We start from the raw sequence: 20,697 nt of genomic DNA, 5'->3' as shown, positions 1-20,697 counted from the left end.
GTACAGCATTCGGAGGCCTGGTCTACACCAGAACATTCATTCAGCTTAACTGTGTCACTCAAGGGTATGTGAAAAAGCCTGAGCAACATAGTTAAGCTGAACTAAGTCCTCCTTTAGACAGCACTGGGTTTATGGACGAATTCTTCCATTGACCTAGCTACCGCCTCTCGGAGAGAACCCCTTTCTTCCTAAGGCTATGTCTACACTAGCACTTTTATCAGCAAAACTTGTTGGTCAAGTAAAATAAAAGTTTCACCGACAAAAGCTCCAGTGTGAACAGCGCTATGTCGGCAGGAGACCATCTCCCACCAGCACAGGTACTGCTACTCATTGGGAGTGGCTTAATTATGCCGGTGGGAGAGAGCTCTTCTGCTGGCAAAGAGCGGCTACCCAGGAGACCTTACCGCAGTGCAGCTGCAGTCTTACAGCTGTACTGCTGTAGGGGCCATAGTACAGTATTGACATAGTCTAAGGGCTTGGCTACACTTACAAGTTGCAGCGCTGGTGGAGGCTTTCCAGCGCTGCAATTACACCCCGTCCACACTTGCAGGGCACAACCAGCGCTGCAACTCCCTGGCTGCAGCGCTGGCTGAAAACCCATCCCGGCAGGGGTATAAGGAGTGCAGCGCTGGTGATCCAGCGCTGCTCAGCAGGTGTGGACACTCACCAGCGCTTTAAGTGTCCTCCAGGGAATAAGGAGTTATCCCAGAATTCCTGTTCAGCCACTCTGCTCATCAGTTTGCACTCTACTGCTCTTGCCTCAGGTGACCCGCCCTTTAAATGCCCCGGGAATTTTAAAAATCTCCTTCCTGTTTGCTGCAGCCAGGTGTGTGTGGAGTGCAATCAGTTAATCTTTCCAGGTGACCATGCCTCCACGTGGCAAACGAGCCCCAGCATGGAGCAATGGCGAGCTGATGGACCTCATCAGTGTTTGGGGTGAGGAATCTGTGCAGGCACAGCTGCGCTCCGGCCGTAGGAATTACGATATCTTTGAGCAGATATCAAGGGCCATGCTGGATAGGGGCCATGATCGGGACGCACTACAATGCAGGGTGAAAGTTAAAGAGCTGCGGAGTGCCTATTACAAAGCCCGCGAGGGGAATCGCCGATCCGGAGCTGCCCCCACGACCTGCCGTTTTTACAGGGAGATGGACGAGATACTTGGGGGTGACCCCACTGCCAATCCCAGGATAACGATGGACACTTCTGAGCAGGCTGGGGGACAGGAGGAGGCGGCGGAGGCGGCGGCGGGGGGGGGAGGAAACCGCGAGTGAAGCTACTGGGATGGGGGAAGACACCCCAGAGTGGGCATGCAGCCAGGAGCTCTTCTCAAGCCAGGAGGAAAGTACCCAATCGCAGCAGCCAGCAGTTGCAGAAGGACAAGCAGAGGAGCGGGTTAACGGTAAGCGGCTTTTATTTTCTGGGTGGAAATGTTTCTGGAGAGGAAGGGGGGTTATGGCTGCATGCATGCCAGCCTCTAGATGTGGAATAGCCCGTTGATGTGGTCTATCACGTCGCGGTAATCTGCTTCAGTTATCTCAGCAAAAGTTTCATCCAGAGCGTGGGCAATATGCCTGCGCAGGTTTATAGGCAGAGCCACTGTGTCCCTTGTCCCAGTGACGGTGACGCGTCCGCGCCACTGTGCTGCCAGTGGTGGGGGGACCATTTCTGAACACAGGCAAGCCGCGTAGGGTCCCGGGCGGAATCCACATTGCTCTAAAAGAGCCTCCCGCTGTTCCCTAGTGACTCGCAGCAAGGAGACATCTTCCAGGATTAACTCCTGTGAAAAATGTTGGGAGACTCTTTAGTGAAGAGATAGGGAGATAAGATCACCCCTGCAGCTGCATCTTCACTCAACCCCTCTAGCACTCCAGATTACCCGAAGCAACCAGCTCCCCTCTATCACTCAAGCCCCACTTCTCCCTCTATAAGCACCCCTCACTCACCATTTCGTGGCTTCTGTTGTGTTATGCGTTTGGGAAAAGAATGCTAAAGTGAGAACTCCCTCAGTGTAACAATTCATGTCTGGAGATAGTGAGTACAATGCTGCCCGTGTTAAATGTTGTCATTTCTGTGTTTCTACAGTGACCTTGACTACTGGACTGCCCAGATGTTCAACATCACAGAGGCTTCAAAATTTGAGAAAAAATCCCCGAAAGAGCAAAGAGGACATGCTGAAAACTGTTCTTCATCACTCTGCTCGAGAGAGTAAAGAGTTGAAGGAGTGGAGAGAGAAGGAGAGCAGTATCCGCAAGAGAAATGCAGTGGCCAAGAGGAAAAGCACGGAGCGGCTGCTAAGCATCCTGTCGTGCCAAGCGGACTCTATAGAGTCACTCGTTGCCATGCAAGCAGAGCACTACCGTGCTACTCCCCCACCCCCGCCCCCGTCCCAAAGCTTTTTGCCTTGTGCCCCAATGTCAGCTCAAACCGCCTTTTCCCAGCATTCAGGTTCTTACCACCACCAGCTGTCTCCAACACCTGTACGTTCACCAACCAGCCCTGATACCTACCACCACCCTTACCCTCTGCACTCAACCCCCATCACCATGCAGTATATGCACCCTGAAGTGCAGGATTCATTAAACAGCACTCCAGACAGGACATATGCAAACTTGTGATTCTGCACCGGCTCAGCCTGTAGTTGAACCGGTCCTTGCTCCTGTCAAGCTTCCCTGTATAGGGTTTCATGAGCCAAGGCAGTAACGGGTACGCGGGGTCTCCAAGGATCACAGTGGGTGGGCATTTCGACATCCCCTACTGTGATCTTCCTGTCTGGGAAAAAAGTCCCTGCCTGCATCTTCCTGAACAGGCCACTGTTCCGAAAGATGCGTGCATCATGCACCTTTCCAGGCCAGCCTGTGTAAATGTCAATGAAACGCCCACGGTGATCCACAAGCGCCTGGAGAACCATAGAGAAATACCCCTTACGATTAACGTACTCTGATGCCAGGTGGGGGGGGGGGCCAGAATAGGAATATGCGTCCCATCTATCGCCCCTCCACAGTTAGGGAAACCCATTTGTGCAAAGCCATCCACAATGTCCTGCACGCTCCCCAGAGTCACGGTCTTTCTTAGCAGGATGCAATTAATTGCCTTGCAAACTTGCATCAAAACGATTCCCACGGTCGACTTTCCCACACCAAACTGGTTCCCGACCGACCGGTAGCTGTCTGGAGTTGCCAGCTTCCAGATTGCAATAGCCACCCGCTTTTCCACCGTCAGGGCAGCTCTCAATCTTGTGTCCTTGCGCCGCAGAGTGGGGGCGAGCTCAGCACACAGTCCCATGAAAGTGGCTTTTCTCATACGAAAGTTCTGCAGCCACTGCTCGTCATCCCAGACTTCCATGACGATGTGATCCCACCACTCAGTGCTTGTTTCCCGAGCCCAAAAGCGGCGTTCAACGGTGCTGAGCATTTCTGTGAATGCCACAAGCACTTTGGTGTCACACGCGGCAGGAGAATCGATATCGATATCATCGTCAGACTCCTCACTGTCACTTTGGAGCTGAAGGAATAGCTTGACTGCCAAATGTGTTGTGCTGGCGACACTCATCAGCACAGTCCTCAGCAGCTCGGGCTCCATTTGCCACAGAAATCGCGATTCACACAGAGAGTAAAACAGAAAGACACTCACAGTGGCGCCAAACGCTGCCGGAAAGAGTGAATGCTGGGATGTGAAGCGATGCACCACGGGGCGCTGGCAAACAGGAAGCGGAATGACCTGCACACTTCCTTCCCCTTCCCACAATACTCAGCGCCAAAATGGGACGAGGTGCTCTGTGGGATAGCTGCCCACAATGCACCTCTCAATACAGCGCTGGAAAGTGCTGCAAGTGTGGCCACACTGCAGCGCTGGTAGCTGTCAGTGTGGCCACACTCCAGCGCTGGCCCTACACAGCTGCATGACCAGCGCTGTAACTCCCAGCGCTGCAACTTGTAAGTGTAGCCAAGCCCTAAGTAGTGCTACACTGAAGCGCTACAGAGATGCAGCTGCAGTGGTGTTGCTGTAGCATTTCAAATGTAGACAAGTCCTAAGTGAGTTAGGAGCTACCTCCAGACTCTAGCTTCCCAGTGGAGCTCTGATAAGAGTGTATTCAGGCAGCAGGAAGAGGTTGACATCGCCCCGCCGCCAGCTCACTGATGTGCTAAAAGGATTACAGCAGCAGCACTGGTGGGTGGAATAATGATTCAGAACCATTTTCTTCCTATAACTATTTCTCCCTCACCAGCACCACTCCCGACTCATTTGCACTAATTTCTGAGAGACCTGAAATGATCCCTGGCAGGGATGAAGTTGGTGCCTCTCTCACTGATCAGCTGTAGAAACTATGTCCCATGACTGACTGATAACCAGGGCTGGCTCCAGACCCCAGCGCGCCAAGTGCGTGCTTGGGGCGGCATGCCGCAGGGGGCGCTCTGCCTGTCGCCGGGAGGGCGGCAGGCGGCTCCGATGGCCCCCCCGCAGGCATGCCTGCGGAGGGTCCGCTGGTCCCGCGGCTCCGGTGGACCTCCCGCAGGCATGCCTGCGGATGCTCCACCGGAGCCGCGGGACCAGCGGACCCTCCGCAGGCACGTCTGCGGGAGGTCCACCGGAGCCGCGGGACCGGTGACCGCCAGAGTGCCCCCCGCGGCGTGCCGCCGTGCTTGGGGCGGTGAAATTGTTAGAGCCGCCCCTGCTGATAACTTGGAGTAAAACCCCGGAAACATCAGGACAATTCGACCCTTACAAGGATACAGTTCTTATCTTCTATTTATTTAATATGACATTTTAAAATGTTGCCCACATCAAAAGCTCTGGTGGCTGGAAGCATGTACAAAACAAATGAAGTAAAAATATAAATAGGACCAGTGTCCAAAATATGGAATTGGCTTAAAACTCACCCAGACTAGGGCATTCTTCAGGATAGCCTTCTTTCTCAGACAAAGCCTGGGAAGAAGGAAACCATGAGCAAGGGATGGACTTCATGGGGAGCTGCATAAGTGAGACCAGGCATGAAGTCCTGCCTCCACTGAAGTCAGTGACAAAAATCTCATTGACTTCAATTGGGCCAGAATTTTACCCCATTTCTCTAATCAAGTCAACTTGATTATGGTGTATAAGTGCCTTCATGGGGAGAAAATAGCAGGTATGACAGGGCTCTTCAATCTAGTGTAAAAAGGCCTTGCAGAAAGCAATGACTAGAAATAAGTCACATATGGAACAAACTACCAAGCAAAGTAGTGGAGTCTCCATCTCTTGATACCTTCAGATCAAGACAAGGTGTTTTTCTGGAGGATATGCTGTAGTCAAACAAGCATAAGGGCTCAAGACACAGGTAACAGCGAATTCTATGATGTGTCAAACTAGAATGATCTAATGGTCCTTTCCGGCCTCAAAATCTAGGACTGTGGCTTTAAGGGAATGAGCAAAAGCAGGGGCAACAAGCGGGACCTACTGCAGAAGGCAAACAAATTAAAAGACACAAATTCTTCCACTTTACTAAACAAGAGTTTTCAGCTATTCAAACAACAATGGTCTTCACAACAGGGAAGGCTACACAGTAAAATAAAGAGATGCTGAGGAAGTCAGTTTTCCAGCATGTGCTGCATTCTTTTAATACCAATTTTTTTATTTCCTGAAAATTGCTAACCAAAGTGAATAAACAACTTAACAAAAGGCACTGGGCTGTGCTCACTAATAACAAAAAGCTGTCATCAAATAAGGAGCCTTTTAAATGTAGAGAGGAAAATGAATCCTTGGAGAGTTCTGTTCTCCTATGCTGTAAAACCTTTTGACTTAAAAATAAAAGAATCTGCACAAATAAAATAAAGTTATAGATAGAAATATGAATAATGTCTGTGCTTTTCTAACAATCTCACCATATTCCTCTCCCGGGTTCCTGTGGTGTATGAACTGTGCATTGCCCTGGCAAGTCCAAAGTCAAGTCGTTCTTTGTTAGAAACATTTTTAAACTAAACGTTTTCAAAACATAAAGCATTTCCCTGTAAGAGCTTGTGTAGCCTCCTTTCAAGCAACTGATTCACCTCAACTTTTGCAGCTGCTGAGCCTTGTTCTCTCAATAGAATTAGTGTAACAAGATAACAATAGGAATGGAGGTGGAGTCAGATATTGAAGTTTACGGTTTTATTGTCCACTTCCAGCAATGTTTGTTTATTCCTCGTCCCCCTGAGTAAAATATTCCTTGCACCAGAATATTCATTCCCATAGCTCAATAATTTGTATAGCCGGCTGTTTGGATATTGTGCAGAAATAGACAGAAAATTGTCAGATGCAGTCATCTGTCACCTTTGTTACAGGAACATGTCAGATTATCCTTTGGGAATACAACCATGGGGGGTTTATATACGCATGCTCTGATGTAATCTGATGCCATTGGTTTAACACAGTACAATGTTGTGATCCCAGCACCTTGATTAATGATAGCTCACCCTCTAAAGCCCCACTGATGCCATAAATAAGAGTTGCATTTTTGTTAGCAGTTTGTGACACTCATTTGACCCTGTTGCAGCACAAACAGCCGAGCTGTGTCCATACAGTTACATTTTTCACATCATAACCATGCAGTTTGTGTATCCACACCCGCCATGCTGTAGCAGCGAATTCTGGGACAATGTGGTCAGCAGCCCCATAGTGTCTCATTGTGAGATAGAGCACCTGAATGAAATGTACAGAGCATCACCAGCAGCATGTTAGGCAACCCTTCTAGGATTTCTTACTGCAAAGAGAACTGGGAGATAAAAAGTCTGGTCAAACAGATGACACAGGCACAGTTAGAGACTCCAATATAAGGTGCAAAAAAAAAAAAGTGCTGAACTACGCAGAGAAGGACAAGTGTGTGCAAGCCTACACCCCTGGCAAAAGGCAAAACACTATGAGCTGCCATGTTACTTTCACAATTTGAGTGTAGACACACAACATATTAACAGCCAACCTCATCAATTTCTGTTCTACGCTGTGTTTCTTAGTTTCCTCCATTGCTCCCACCAGTGCAGCTGCCATTAACGTTGGCAAGAGTAGAGGCATAAATGCAGACTGGGCACCAGCATTTTAACCTTGCTCAGAACAGGCCCAGAGAAGAATTTCTGGGAGACTTCCCGTTTCCAGGCAGGCAGGCAACATGGTTTTAACAGCCTCCAGCATGGTATTTCAACATTGCTATTCCTGGACCCCAGTTGGAATCTGTAAGTGCAGCAAAATAGCTACCTTTTTTCATTTTTCAGAAAAGGTTCATGGCAGGGTTTGGACTGAGGGGTGGGTGAAAGTGTGGATCCATTCTTGTTTCATCCAAGCAATAAGGCGTTTCTGTAACAAGGCAGCTGGTAGTTATTTTCTTAGCAGAGGTTATGGCAAGCTGTGCTGGGAAAGTGCTATTCCCAAAAACCATCCTGCTGCTCTTTAACTTATGAGTAAGGTTGCGTGTGGCTAAAGAGCCATACATAACGTGCCATTTCTTCACCCAGGCCCTTTCATCATATTGACAGTTTTCCATGGCGTCATTACAGCAGTGCTTTTAGTGCTGTTATAGATAAGCATCTGTCAGTGTTTCCATTAGAATCCCCTGTATTTATGAGTTGATAACTCAGCCATAAAAAAATTAGTCCAGAGGCAGAAACTTGACATACAAGGTCTCTGCCTAGGAGTGATCTTTATTGTCGTTTTTCCCTTTCCTAATTGGAGTCTTAATGAAGAGTGCTTATTCATTTTTAAGTAGAGATGGGGGCTGGTTGGTAAATTTGGATCCAGATTTCAAAGCTGGCAAGTTTGGGGCTAGTACGTTGTACAGAGAGGGAGTCTGCTGTAGATTTAAAATGTAGCTGCAGACTCATATTCTGAACCCCCTTCAACATTCGACTGAAGGTTTTGGTTCAGGTCCATCTCAATTTTTACATTATAAAAAGACTATAAAGTATGTACATTCAGAAGCTGTTTTAGAGTCTTATTACTAGAAAACATGAGCGTTTGTAAAGAGAACATAAAAGACTAGGGCCTTTTAGTTTTTTGTGTTTTGCAAGGTGAGAAGGTGGGAGAAATGAAACACTGAGAAGGATGGATTTCATTATACATTCAAGAAAGTGGATCCTGAAAAGTGCTAAAGATATGGCATGCCTATACAGCATCACTATAGAACAACATTTTTGTCTAGTATAATTTATACTGAGGCCTGCCCCAGAATTTTACAAAAATAACACACATCTCTATATGAATGAAGTGTCATCTAAGATATTCTGAAGGAGCACACACACTCAACGTATTTCATCAGTGAGATTCAAATTTTTGTTAATTTTGTGAGTTTTGCACCTCTACTTATACAATGAATGAGAGAGACGCATCTCAGAATAGGATTCACAAAAGACAGCACGCTAGCTTCTCACCTAACCTAGCCAGTAGCAGGTGCCAAACTAAGGGGTGTGTCCTAAACCCTGCTCCCTCCAGGGAACTTGGTATCTAAATCCAGGATAAAGGGAGGTGCCGCCCTCTGCTTGGTATTCTCAGCTGCAGATCCCCTCTTGGAGGTAGACACCTATGCCATTTTTGCAGGCAGCAATGTGCAGGACCTCTCTCATAACTTTTATCGTAATGGTTACAGTATTCACCTGGGATGTGGGAGACTCCCCATTCATGTCCCCCCTCTCCATGTGAAAGGAAGAAGGGATTTGAACAGGGACCTACCAGCCCTCAGATGAGAGTCCTAGTCCCTTGGGCTCTGGAATAGTCTCACAGAGAGCTCCACCAGGGCTTGTCTACATGTGGGATAATGCGCTATCTGGGGGAGTGTGATTTCTGAAGTACACTAATGTGCTATGCACGGATTGACCCATGTAGACCCTGCTGGTGTCCACTAATGCTTTCCTTGTGCACTTTAATGTAGTACTGTTCCAAACAGCACTACATTGAAGCACACCAATAGGGTCTACACAGACCAGTTTATGCCTAACACATGAATCTGCTTTAGAAATCATACCCCATCCCTCCATAGACTCATGTAGAAAAGCCCTCAGTCTTTCCTGTTGAAGCTGGGGCACTGTGGATAACTAATGAAAGAGTCATTGGGCCAGAGAGAGCACATGTGCAAGCATGCGTGAGAATGGCTATATAGCCTGATTGCTAGCGCTCACACCTGGGAGACCTAGAATCCAATCCCCCTGTTCCAATAACTTTTTAAAATTATTTATGCAAAGTGGAAGAGCTTCAACAGGAGAGACCGAAGGAACCCCACATCAAAAATACACTATCGTCTATATCCAGTCACTAGGGCACTGAAAGGAACAGCCATACTGGGTCAGACCAAAGGTCCATGTAGCCCAGTATCCTGTCTTCCAACAGTGGCCAATGCCAGGTGCCCCAGAGGGAATGAACAGAACAGGTAATCATCAAGTGATCCATCCCCTGTCGCCCATTCTCAGCTTCTGGCAACACCGAGGCTAGGGACACCATCCCTGCCCATCCTGTCTAATAGCCATTGATGGACCTATCCTCCATGAACTTATCTAGTTCTTTTTTGAACCCTAACTCTGAGAGGTGTCAGATCCCTGCTGAAATCCCTTCTCCCCCTCAAGTGGAGTGGGGCACATGAACTGGGGTGTCCCACATCCTGGGTAAGTACCTAGCCACTGGCCTAACAATTATGGAAGAGGTGGGCCTCTTCCTTCACACCCAGCTGTGTTGTGTGAGCTTGCCTCGATCTGGTAGGCAAGGTCTTAGTACACTTATTGAATTGAGCCCTGCAGGCAAATTAGGTGGAGGAACACCTATCTTCCCCCTGCTTTGTGCATCGCTTTATGGTGTAGGCATCCAGACGCCTACAGGGAGGCAGCAATATGCATGTGAAGAGGCAGAAATGTAGGTGCCTAGAGAATGTTAACAGCAAAAATTTAGGTGCCAAGTGAGTGAGGTCAGTAGCAGGAGAGTGTGGATTTTGTGAATCACTTGGCCTCATTCTGGGATTTAGGTAGCTAAAATGTCAGTTAGATACCCATGTCTTTTTGTGAGTCTAGTGCTAACTGTATGTGATGTTTGTGGTCAGACGTTGGCTGAGTGTGTGTTCTCTGGCCAGATAGCCTGTACAGCAGGCTCCGATCGAACTGCCCAATAACCACAGACTCAGTTCATAGTGAAGGAACTTGGTCAGGTTTATTGTCGACGAAGCACGGTATTGGTGCCTTATCCTTGCTACTAGGGATGCAAATACCATTTAAAAAATTAACCATTTAAACGGTTAAAATATGTCATTTGAATGGTTAACCAATTAAGCAGCTGGGGCTGATCCAGCCGGCCCAGGGTTAACGGTAAAGCATTAGTCTTACCGGTTAACTGGTTAACGTTTTACATCCCTACTTGCTACAAGTACACTCAATGCATGTATGCCCGGGACAATGGATGCAGCTCATTTAGTGGCGGGATTTTCCACTATCCCTCGGCTAGCCAAAGACACTCCCTCTGACACTCCATTTTATACATCAATACAAACAAGTTGCATACTGCCCCTCTGACATAGCCGGTTATCACCCATCACCTTGTACATCTCTATCCATTACACTGACCTTATCTTTAGGATGGGTCAGTGTGTTCCTGTTAGCTTTAGGAAATGTGTTGGGCTCAAGGTGTTCTGGTACCATCCTTCTGGAATGTGTGTGAGTGCTATGTGTCTAGCACCTCTTAGGAATATGTGTTTTTGCAATATCAGCCCTGTTCTTGCCAGATTCTGTGAGCAGGGCCTGCCTCTAGCTCGCAGCCTGATTTTGCTTTATATCAGCAAAGTTTTGACCACTACTTTAGCCCAGGTCTCAGGCTTCATACCAGGCCTCTGATACAAGGGCTTATGTTTCAGGCCCTCTTCCTGCTACAGTGTTTTGCACAAGGTAAGATAGTAGGCCCAGAATCAATATAAAAGGCATTAATAGGTATAGCACAACTAAAAGAAAGAGTTATGTATGGACATTATGAACAGAGAGTCTTCAGAGAATAGAGTCTGAATGGGAGGGTGGGGAAGAGATACTAGACAGATTAGTTGGGAGGGTGTTCCAAGTGAAAATAACAACAGAAAATTCTGCTGTGCCATTTCACTCTAAGACACTAATCGCTTTAGGCTAAGAAATCGGTCTTTTCCCTTTGAGCCCCAGTCCTAGAAATCCTTATTCATAGCAGTAGTATTTACTCATTAGAGTAGTCCTCTGGAATGGGACTACATGTAAAGGCTAGTCATGCAAGTAAGGGCTTGGACCCTATTTATGTACAATTAAATATTAATAACCACCCCATTATCTGCACGTTTTCATTTTCACTTTTTCTCTTTTGAAACAGATATTTTGTGACACTAAACAAATAGTCCATGCCACAGACGTGCTGGATTGGGAAGACAAAGATGCTGCAGAGACATTGGTCAACAACGCTGTCCATTCCAGGATCATCAACCCTTTACGCCTATTTGTTAAGCCATCTCCAATGTTGAAACATGGCCAGATGACTTACTCAGACAGCATAGAAAACTTTTGGGATTGGTTAGCCAACATCACTGAGGTTCAAGAATCTCTTGCACGGACTAAGCGCAGACCAATAGTAAAAACTGGGAAATTCAAGAAAATGTTTGGGTGGGGTGACTTCCATTCCAACATCAAAACTGTTAAACTAAACCTCCTCATCACAGGGAAAATTGTTGATCATGGCAATGGAACCTTCAGTGTTTATTTCCGACATAACTCAACAGGTCTTGGAAATGTTTCTGTAAGCCTGGTGCCGCCTTCCAAAGTGGTGGAATTTGAATCTTCTCCACAGTCAACGCTGGAGACCAAGGAATCCAAGTCCTTCAACTGCCGAATTGAGTATGAAAAAACAGATCGGGCTAAGAAAACTGCCTTGTGCAATTTTGACCCTTCAAAGATCTGCTACCAAGAGCAGACACAAAGCCATGTTTCTTGGTTGTGTTCTAAACCATTTAAAGTTATCTGCATTTACATTGCTTTTTACAGTGTAGATTACAAACTGGTGCAAAAGGTCTGCCCTGATTATAATTACCATAGTGAGACGCCCTACTTGTCCTCTGGCTGATGTAATTCATATTCTGAGTAACTGTAGAAATACAGGATTGGTCATAAATATGAGTTTCCTTTTATCTTCTGCAGAGGATAGTGCTTCCCTATCAGGTTAAATATGTCTTTACAAAACTTGTAGATGTTTGTGCTGTTTCATGAATATTCAACCTGTTTATGCAACAATCATTTTCATTTACACAATTACATTCTGGCTATGTTGTTAATAAGGGAAATATCAGATATTAACAAAATGTGATAAGGAGGAACAAAATTATGCATGTGCTAAACACTGATCTTGAAAGTTATCTTTACTGAGGTAGGTTTAAAGGGCTGCTTTAGATAGCAGACGCAGTGAGATCTTTTACTTGGTAAATACAGCACCTCGCATCCTGGGGTCACAATCCTGATTGTATTTTGTTAGCACCTACAGTTCCCAAACAACAAACAATAAGAGGAAGACAACTGGGTCAGGCCTGCAAGCTCTCCACATGCAAAACTCAATTTCAACAACTCTTCAACTGATGTCAACAAGAATGTCACACACAGAAGATTTGATTAATTGAGTCCTAATATTTAAATAAAATGCTATTTCTATTAAAGAAATGAAAGAGAATTGAATTCCTACTCTGGGTTTTAGCAGCGATGCATAGTCACTGGAATGGAAGAGCAGTTTCTTCAAATTCTTACCTGTGAAAATGCAATGATCCTTAGTCTGTTAGACCCACTAAGTGTACAGGTTTGGTGTACACTTTTCCCTATTGTGGTCGCCATTGTTTTGATTTATACTCAGATATTTACATATATACCGGTACTAGCTTTACAGTGGTAATAGAATATAAGTGTACTCTGTAAAACCATGGTCTGTGTTCAGTGAGCCCCAGAATAAATAACAGAGAGTGGTTTCCATTTAAAGGAAAGCATTTACCTTAACATCTTGCTATCCAGCGCATCCTGATTTATTACCTTCCTGGAAATGGAAAAGTATCACAAGATAAGGCCAATACCCCAATAACACATGCTTTTCTTTTTCATGAAACCTAGTTAAACTAGTTAGTATCTTTTAAGACAAGAAAACCACAATCCCTGAAAAATGAAAGGTCAACAAAAATCTAGAACTCACGCCTCATATAAGATTACAAACCACTGACATCAGTACAGCACATTTCAACATATGGCCAGATCCTCTGGTGGTATAAATTTATACCACCAGAGGATCTGGCCCTATATGCTGCTTATGTAGGGACTGATACTGTTCCCCTGAAGTCAATGGCAAAATCGATTTCAACTGTTGGGGATCAAGCAAAAATGACATTTGTATTTATTTATTTATTTATTTTGGTTGTGGTTTTTACCACCATTGCGGATTACCAAGATGTGTGTGTAAAAAGAAGCCAGCTCCTGCTCCTCTTTTCTGATGTCACAGTTTAGTGTCTGATGTCACAGCTCTTTGCCAAGGTTTAGAAAGGGATTGGCTGGAAAGGAGAGAGCTGTTTGTTACATATGAACTGATGAGCACTGACAGAAAGGTACATGCATGTAAGAAGTTTTGCTAAAGCAGCTGTGCTTCTGGACCAATAAATAGACAGACTATATGTCAAATCAAAAAGGATGCCACTCGTTAGATTATTTCTCTATTCTTACTTATTGCAAAGCTTCATACAGAAAATCCTTTGTTAAAGGAAATGTTTAATTTGTTTTTGTCTTAAAGTTACAAATTTAGAAATGTGGATTTGTTTATAAAAATCTAAAAGTGTCCTGTCACAGCTTATTCCATACAAGTGGTCTTTGGGTTTCAGGTGGGTTTTGGTTTGCTTACTGATACCTACATAGTGTTTCGTTTTGTGTTCTGTATAGCGTCTTAGATTTAGCTGTATATATGCCAGTATTTATTGCTATATTCTATTCGTTCAGTGTTTGATGCTTTTGTAACTTAGTTGTAAGCCACGATTTTATTGCCATGTAGTTTTACCCAGCTCTATAAACTATTTAAAAAACTACAAAGTATTTATTGTAGAGTATGTGGAAATCATATATGTATATATACTTAAATCTATGTGTACATATAGAGAATATATGTGTACATGTATTTCCATGTAAATAAAGAGAGTTTGCTAAATCTGTCACTTGTTTGTGGCATATTTGATTTTAAAAATGTTTTTGTGCTTCTTCTTCCATATTTACTGGCTTAGTGATTCACTTGTATGAAAGTTTTTTTCTGTTCCGTGCTGATTCTTATTCCAGATGTACTGTTGTCCATTAGAATTCAGCGTGCTGTAGCACTCAGCAGAATAGAGCACTGTAAGATTCTACACTGTTTACGTTTATAGGGCACAGATGACTGAGAAAAGAAATTTAAGTTTTGCTTGAGAGGCAACATAGTTCTTACTATGCGCTGTTTAATAAATGACTTGGCTACTGAATAAAGATTTTTAAAAAAAATAAAATTTAAGGTAAATTTTAAAAGGTGTTTATAAAAAGGGAGCCAAATCCTAAGGTGATAACTCAGGCCACAATCCTGGAATGAGGTCCTCACAGGTAGACCTCCCAAGCATAAATCATTGAAGGATCAGGGGCCTCATTGATTCTTCTTTGAGTGCTGGTCCCTATTGTATTCCACTGAGGTTATAGGCATGTGCCATGTGCCTGGAACTGGACCTTTTCAAAGTAGTAATGTCCATCATTCGATGCATTCACTCTTGCATTGCCTCGTGGTTTAGCCCGAAGCAATAAAGGGTGGGGTGGACCGACCATGTCTTCAGTTCCTTTTCACCACCACATGGTCCAAGTTGGAGCTTCTGCTGTCCTCTCGTCCTTGGTGGCGCATTTTCCAAACTATTCAGAAACACTGTTTTTATTTTCGTACACAGGATTCTTGCTGTTTTTGTAATAGTTATCTTGATTCTAGAAATTTTGTAGGTTTAAGGTCTGGGAACGCCGCTTTGGCGGTTTCCGCCCAAACAGTCCCCAACACCGCCTCCCCCCCGAATGCCCAGCACCCAAGTGTGGGTGCTGTATATAGTCAAGATTTTCACTCTTTTTTTTAGTAATTATCTTGTTTCTAGAAGTTTTTTGTGCAGTTAAGGACTTGGGATGCCACTTCTGCAATTTCCCACCAAACAGTCCCCCTCCCTCCAGCACCCAAGTCTGAATACTGGATTCTGTCGAAGAGGCCAGGATTCAAAGTCTGAGCTTCCTGTCCTTGCTTGTTTTTTCCCAGCTATGAGCACTAATTCTGTCTGTACTGTTTGGGGGACGCCCACGCCATGTCCAGGTGCAGTATCTGCCTCTCCTTCCCTGCTTGTACACAGGAAGGCAGAGCCTTCCATCTTAAGAAGCACCTCATGGAGGTTGCCATGAGGCCACTCTCGGATCCTGGCCAGGGAACCCCCCCCGAACAGCCCAAGAGTGCGCCTCCTTCTGTGGAGCCAGTACTAGTGCTACAGATCCCGCACCAGGGCCTAGCCATGAGTCACAGAAGTCTGGCAGTAAGTCTTCCTCCAGGTCTAAGAAAGTTGTCGCACTATCCATGAGTTCCGTCCACAGAGCAGTGCCACATTTCAAGGCCTACAAAAGAGACAAGAAGTCACATCACTTGCCAGATCTGCTGGTCCCAGTTCCAGACACACATACCCCTTCTGCATTGGCTCTGCTGGCGTCCCATGAATCATCAGTTCAGAGACTGATCCCCTGACTGGCCCTGGTTCCGTTGACTCCGGGGAGACTTGAAACTGCCCCTGGGCCTCATGAACTGTTTGTCCTAGAAAGGATGAGATCTCCAGGTGTTCCGATACTGTCGCCTATAAAAAGCCCCATCCACCATCTTGGAAATGCCACCTTTTGGCCATGTTTCTACAATACATCCTGTTCCATTGGCACTGCCATTTGTATTGAACTCCAGTTCCTCTGAGTCTGAGGATACGGATGTTACGCATGATTCACTGCTTCCATTCTGAAGATATGACTATCAGAGGTTTACGACGGCACTATGGTAATACCCTATTTTAGCTCAGCCCAGTAACCACTGGAACTTGACTTTTTGGGTACCACTGCTGCAACAGCAGGGTCAACCAGGTTGGCCACACTGGAGCTTGTGGCCCCAATAGTCGCCTTCAGAACTGTACTATTCAATGCAGGACCACTCTCCTGTATCACTGCCCCATCCTTCGTTGACCAGATGTTCAGAATCAAAACTAGACAATGTGCTGATCAGCCTGGCCCCAGTGGTACCAACAGATCCAGAGAGAGATCCTTCGTCGTCCCCGGACATGGCTGTGTTGATGATGCCCTTCTCTCCCCCAGACTATTGTCAGTTTCAGGAGCTGTTATGGAGGATAGCACATACTCTCCAGCTCCCATTGAATGAGGTGCAGGACAGTCAGCACCAATTACTAGACATTTTACATGGCCATTACTGGTGCATAGTGGCCAAGCGATCAATGATACCTTTCTCCAACCGACTCGCACTGTGTGGCATACACTGGCCACATATGCCCCCACCCCGAAAGGGGCAGAAAGAAGTCCTTTGACTCTCCCAAAAGGGGTCTGAGTTTCTGTTCTCTCATCCTCTGCCCAATTCCCTGGTGATTCAGGCTGCTACAGAACAGGCTAAACAACGCATCCACTCTCCACCCGCACTGACAAGGCGGTCAAGAGGCTAGACCTTATGGGTCAAAAGGTCTTCTCTGACAGCTTCCAGTTCAGGACCTTGAACTACTTGGCACTGATGGCCAAATACGACTTTTTAAACTATGGAAAGATGGCAGAATTCGCGGATAAACTACCTCAACAGGACCATGCCCAATTCCAAGCTATTTTAGAGGAAGACAAGTTGGTCGCTAGGTCCATACGTCAGGCTGCAGTTGATTCAGTGGACATGTCTTTGGGCATATTGGTGACTGGAATTGTCATGAGGAGCAAATCCTGGTCACATTCCTCAGGTTTCCCTAGGGAAGTACAGAAGAGTTGAGAACCTCCCTTTTGATAAATCACACCTCTTCAATCAGAAGATGGATGATTCCTTGCACTCACAGAGAGATTATAGTGCCACTTTGCAATCCTTAGGCCTATATACGCCAACACCAAAGCGAAAATTTTAACGCCTGTCACATACGCAGTGCTACAGAACTCCCCAGTTCTACCACCTCTGAGCCTCCACAGAAACGCCCAAAGGTCCACAGATACTGTCTGCCTGATCCAATGGTACAGTCTTCTGCCCAACACACGCAATGTTTGCGTAAGCGATATGTCCAAGTGCAACTAGAAAGCCATCAACCACTTTGCACCCCGGTGCACTTGCCAGCCATCCCTTTCAGGGCCCATCTCAAATTCTTTCTGCCACAGACCTAAAAGTGGCAATTCTTCAACAAAAAAACTTCAAAAACAGACTCCAATATGAAATTGCAGAACTGGAATTAATTTGCAAACTGGACACCATCAGATTAGGCCTGAATAAAGACTGGGAATGGTTGGGTCATTACAAAACCTAAGCCTAATTTCCCCAATACTTATTTCCCCCTACTGTTACTCACACCTTCTTGTCAACTGTCTGAAAAGGGCCACTCATTACCACTTCAAAAGTTATTTTTCCTCCCTTGGTATCCTGCTGTCAATTGAATTGTCTCATTAGACTGACTTCACACTTGGTAAGGCAACTCGCATCTTTTCATGTATTTATACCTGCCCCTGTATTTTCCACTCCATGCAGCTGATGAAGTAGGTTCTAGCCCATGAAAGCTTATGCCAAAATAAATTTGTTAGTCTCTAAGGTGCCACAAGAACTCCTCATTGTTTTTGCTGATACAGACTAACACAGCTACTACTCTGAAATAATGGACAAATGGATCCTGGATGTCATTCAACATGGCTGTACCATCGAGTGTTTAATGTTACCTCCTCCACATTCCCCGCCCTGATCCCATCCCAAGGATCACTCTCACAACATTATTCTTACTCTAGAGATGGACTCCCTCCTCCAGAGAGGAGCAGTGGAGCAAGTCCCTACAGCAAGGATTCTCAAACTAGGGGGTCATGACCCCTCAGGGGGTTACAAGGTGGTCAAATGGGGATTGAGAGCTCTGGCTGACAGCCCTGAGCCCTCATTAAATTTATAAGGAGGAAGGTTGCTGTGTGAAAGAGGTTGCCAATGCATAACCGCCTTTTAGAGCACAGGATTCTATTCCAATTATTTTCTGGTACCCAAGAAGAAGTGGGAATGGAGACCAATCTTGGATCTCCAACACCTCAACCGTTCCATTCACAAGCCAAAGTTTAGTATGATCATGCTTGTGGTCATTATTCCCTCACTAAAAAAAGGCATGTGGTTCACAGCTGTCAATATGCAAGATGCCTACTTCCATATCGACATTCAAATGGCTCACAGATGGTTCCTAAGATTCATGGTGGGTCATCAGCACTTCCAATACAGGATTATCCTGTTTGGACTTACCACTGCCCCAGGGGTCTTCACAAATGTTTTCTCCATGGTAGCGGCTGACTTCCAATGACAAGGAGTCCTTGTCTTCCCTTACCTAGATGACTGGCTGCTGGCAGCATAGTTCAGAAAGGAAACTTGAAAGTTGACATCCCAGCTCCTTCTACTCCTCTCCTCCCTAGGAGTCAGCATTAATATAAAAAAATCAACTTTGCACACCACACAGTCCCTGGAATTCATAGGAGCACCCCTCAACACAGCCTCTGCAAGCACTTATCTTCCAGTCACTCAGTCCCTGCCAGAACTTGCCTTTCCCTCTTCAGTTACATGGCAGCATGCATGTATGTTATGGTGTTTACTTGCCTGCACTTCCATTGCCTACAGCTATGGCTGCAGGGAGTCTACTCCCCCATGCACCAGCCCATGGGCACCATTCTTACCATTGCACCAGAAGTCATCTCTTCCTTTTGATGGTGAACAGACCCACTCCAAGTTTGCTCTGGAATGCTCTTCCTTCCATCCTCCCTGAGCATGAGAATCATAATGGATGCGTCACACAATGGCTGGGGCACTCACATGGGAGATTGCATGACAGAAGGCACTTGGACTGCTCGGGAAGCCAGGCTGCACATCAACATCCTGGAACTTCAGGCATGCCATACATTTTTATCAGCTATCCATTCTCATCATGTCGGGAGAGTAAACCACTACAGTTTACTACATAAGCAAGGGGACACAAGGTCCCCAGCCCTGTGTGCAGAATCAGTACACCTCTAGAAATGGTGCATTGCACATCATATCCTTTTGTTGGCAGCCTACCTACCAGGAACCCAGAACATGACTGCCAATGTTCTCTGGAGAAACATTGCATCAACCATGAACTAGAGTTGCATGACACAGTACTCAGACATTTTTGGTCCTGGAGAGCTCTGATCAGGGACCCCTTGCATCTCATGCCAACACCAAGTGCATTCAGTACTGCTCAAGTGGAGGACTTGGTGCCCATTCACAGGATGACGCCCTGGTCGTCAACTGCTCGGACCGAATCAAGTATGCCTTTCCTCCCCTACTGCTTTTGTGTCGCATCCTTCACAAACTCCAATGGGAGATGGTGACAATCATCCTAATCGCTTCATTCTGGCCTCACCAGTTCTGGTTTCCCCTTCTTCTCTGCATGTCGAAGCATCCTCCTCTCCCACTCCCAACTTTTCCAGAGCTACTCACACAACACAACAGCAGACACTTTGCCTGACAGCTTGGTTTTTGGATGGACACCTCCACTAGCATGGGAGTGTTCATTGGGAGTACAAAATGTCCTCTCCAATAGCAGGAGGACTCCACAAGGTGATTGTACCAAGAAAAATGGGCGTGTTTAACTTCTTGGGCCTAACAGAAAGGTTTTGCCCCTGAGGCTGTGGGCATTCCGATGCTCTTAGACTGTTTCCTCCATCTGAAGGCCTTGGGGCTTGCTCTCAACTCCAACAGGGTGCACACAGTGGCTATTCGCACTTTCCACCCTCCAGTGGAAGGGCATTTGGTTTTTACGCATCTTTTGACTGCCTGATTCTGGAAGGGCCTATTATGTAAATACCAATCCATTCAGCCTGTCGCTCCCCAGTGGGACCTCAACCTGCTCCTTACCTTGTTAATGATCTCTCCATTTGAACCTCTGGCCTCCTGCTCTTTCCCTTCTTTCCATGAAGTTTGCTTTCTTGGTTGCTATTGCCTCTGCAAGGAGGGTTGGCAAAATGGGGGCCATGATGAGAAACCCACCTTTCACCACGTTCCATAACGACAAAGTTTCACTATGCCTGCATCCCAAATTTCTACCGAAAGTGGTTTCCCATTTCCACCGTAACCAATCCATACATCTACCCACTTTCTTTCCTAAATCACACACTTCAAATGACGAAGGACAGCTTCGTTCCCTCGATGTACGTGGCCTTTTTCCTACAAAGGACGAAGCCATTCCAGAAGTCTCCCAGCAATTGGTTGACCTAGCAGAGAGACTTAAAGGGCAGTCCATCTCCACCCAAAGAATATCAAAATGGGTTTCAGGGTGCATTGTGCTCTGTTATCAATTATCAGGATGGTCCCCACTAGGTGGGATACGGGCCCATTCCTCGTGAACGCAAGCATCAACTACCTCTGCGCTCCACGATGTGTGCCTTGCAGACATATGTAAGATGGCCCTTTGGAGTTTGGTACACACCTTTTCTTCTCATTATGCTCTAGTCC

At 45.9% G+C, this 20,697-nt stretch overlaps 1 protein-coding gene across 4 annotated transcripts in view; it reads left to right on the top strand.

The window, feature by feature from the left end:
* Positions 1-20,697, top strand: part of NXPH2 (neurexophilin 2) — a 102,292-nt gene that overhangs the window by 50,248 nt on the left and 31,347 nt on the right. For 2 of the 4 annotated variants that reach the window (XM_045032403.1, XM_045032404.1), the window contains one exon: positions 11,302-14,122. In XM_045032403.1, the coding sequence (XP_044888338.1) occupies positions 11,302-12,045 (744 nt within the window). In that variant the 3' untranslated portion in view covers positions 12,046-14,122. Of the gene's footprint in view, positions 1-11,301; positions 14,123-20,697 lie in introns of those variants that run through there. The other 2 variants (XR_006582647.1, XR_006582646.1) reach the window with 1 other exon arrangement.

The sequence above is a fragment of the Mauremys mutica genome, chromosome 10 (assembly GCF_020497125.1).
Source record: "Mauremys mutica isolate MM-2020 ecotype Southern chromosome 10, ASM2049712v1, whole genome shotgun sequence".
NCBI classification, from domain to species: Eukaryota; Metazoa; Chordata; order Testudines; family Geoemydidae; genus Mauremys; species Mauremys mutica.
Note: the sequence above shows the minus strand (reverse complement) of the source record. Positions and strands in the feature narration are given on the sequence as shown.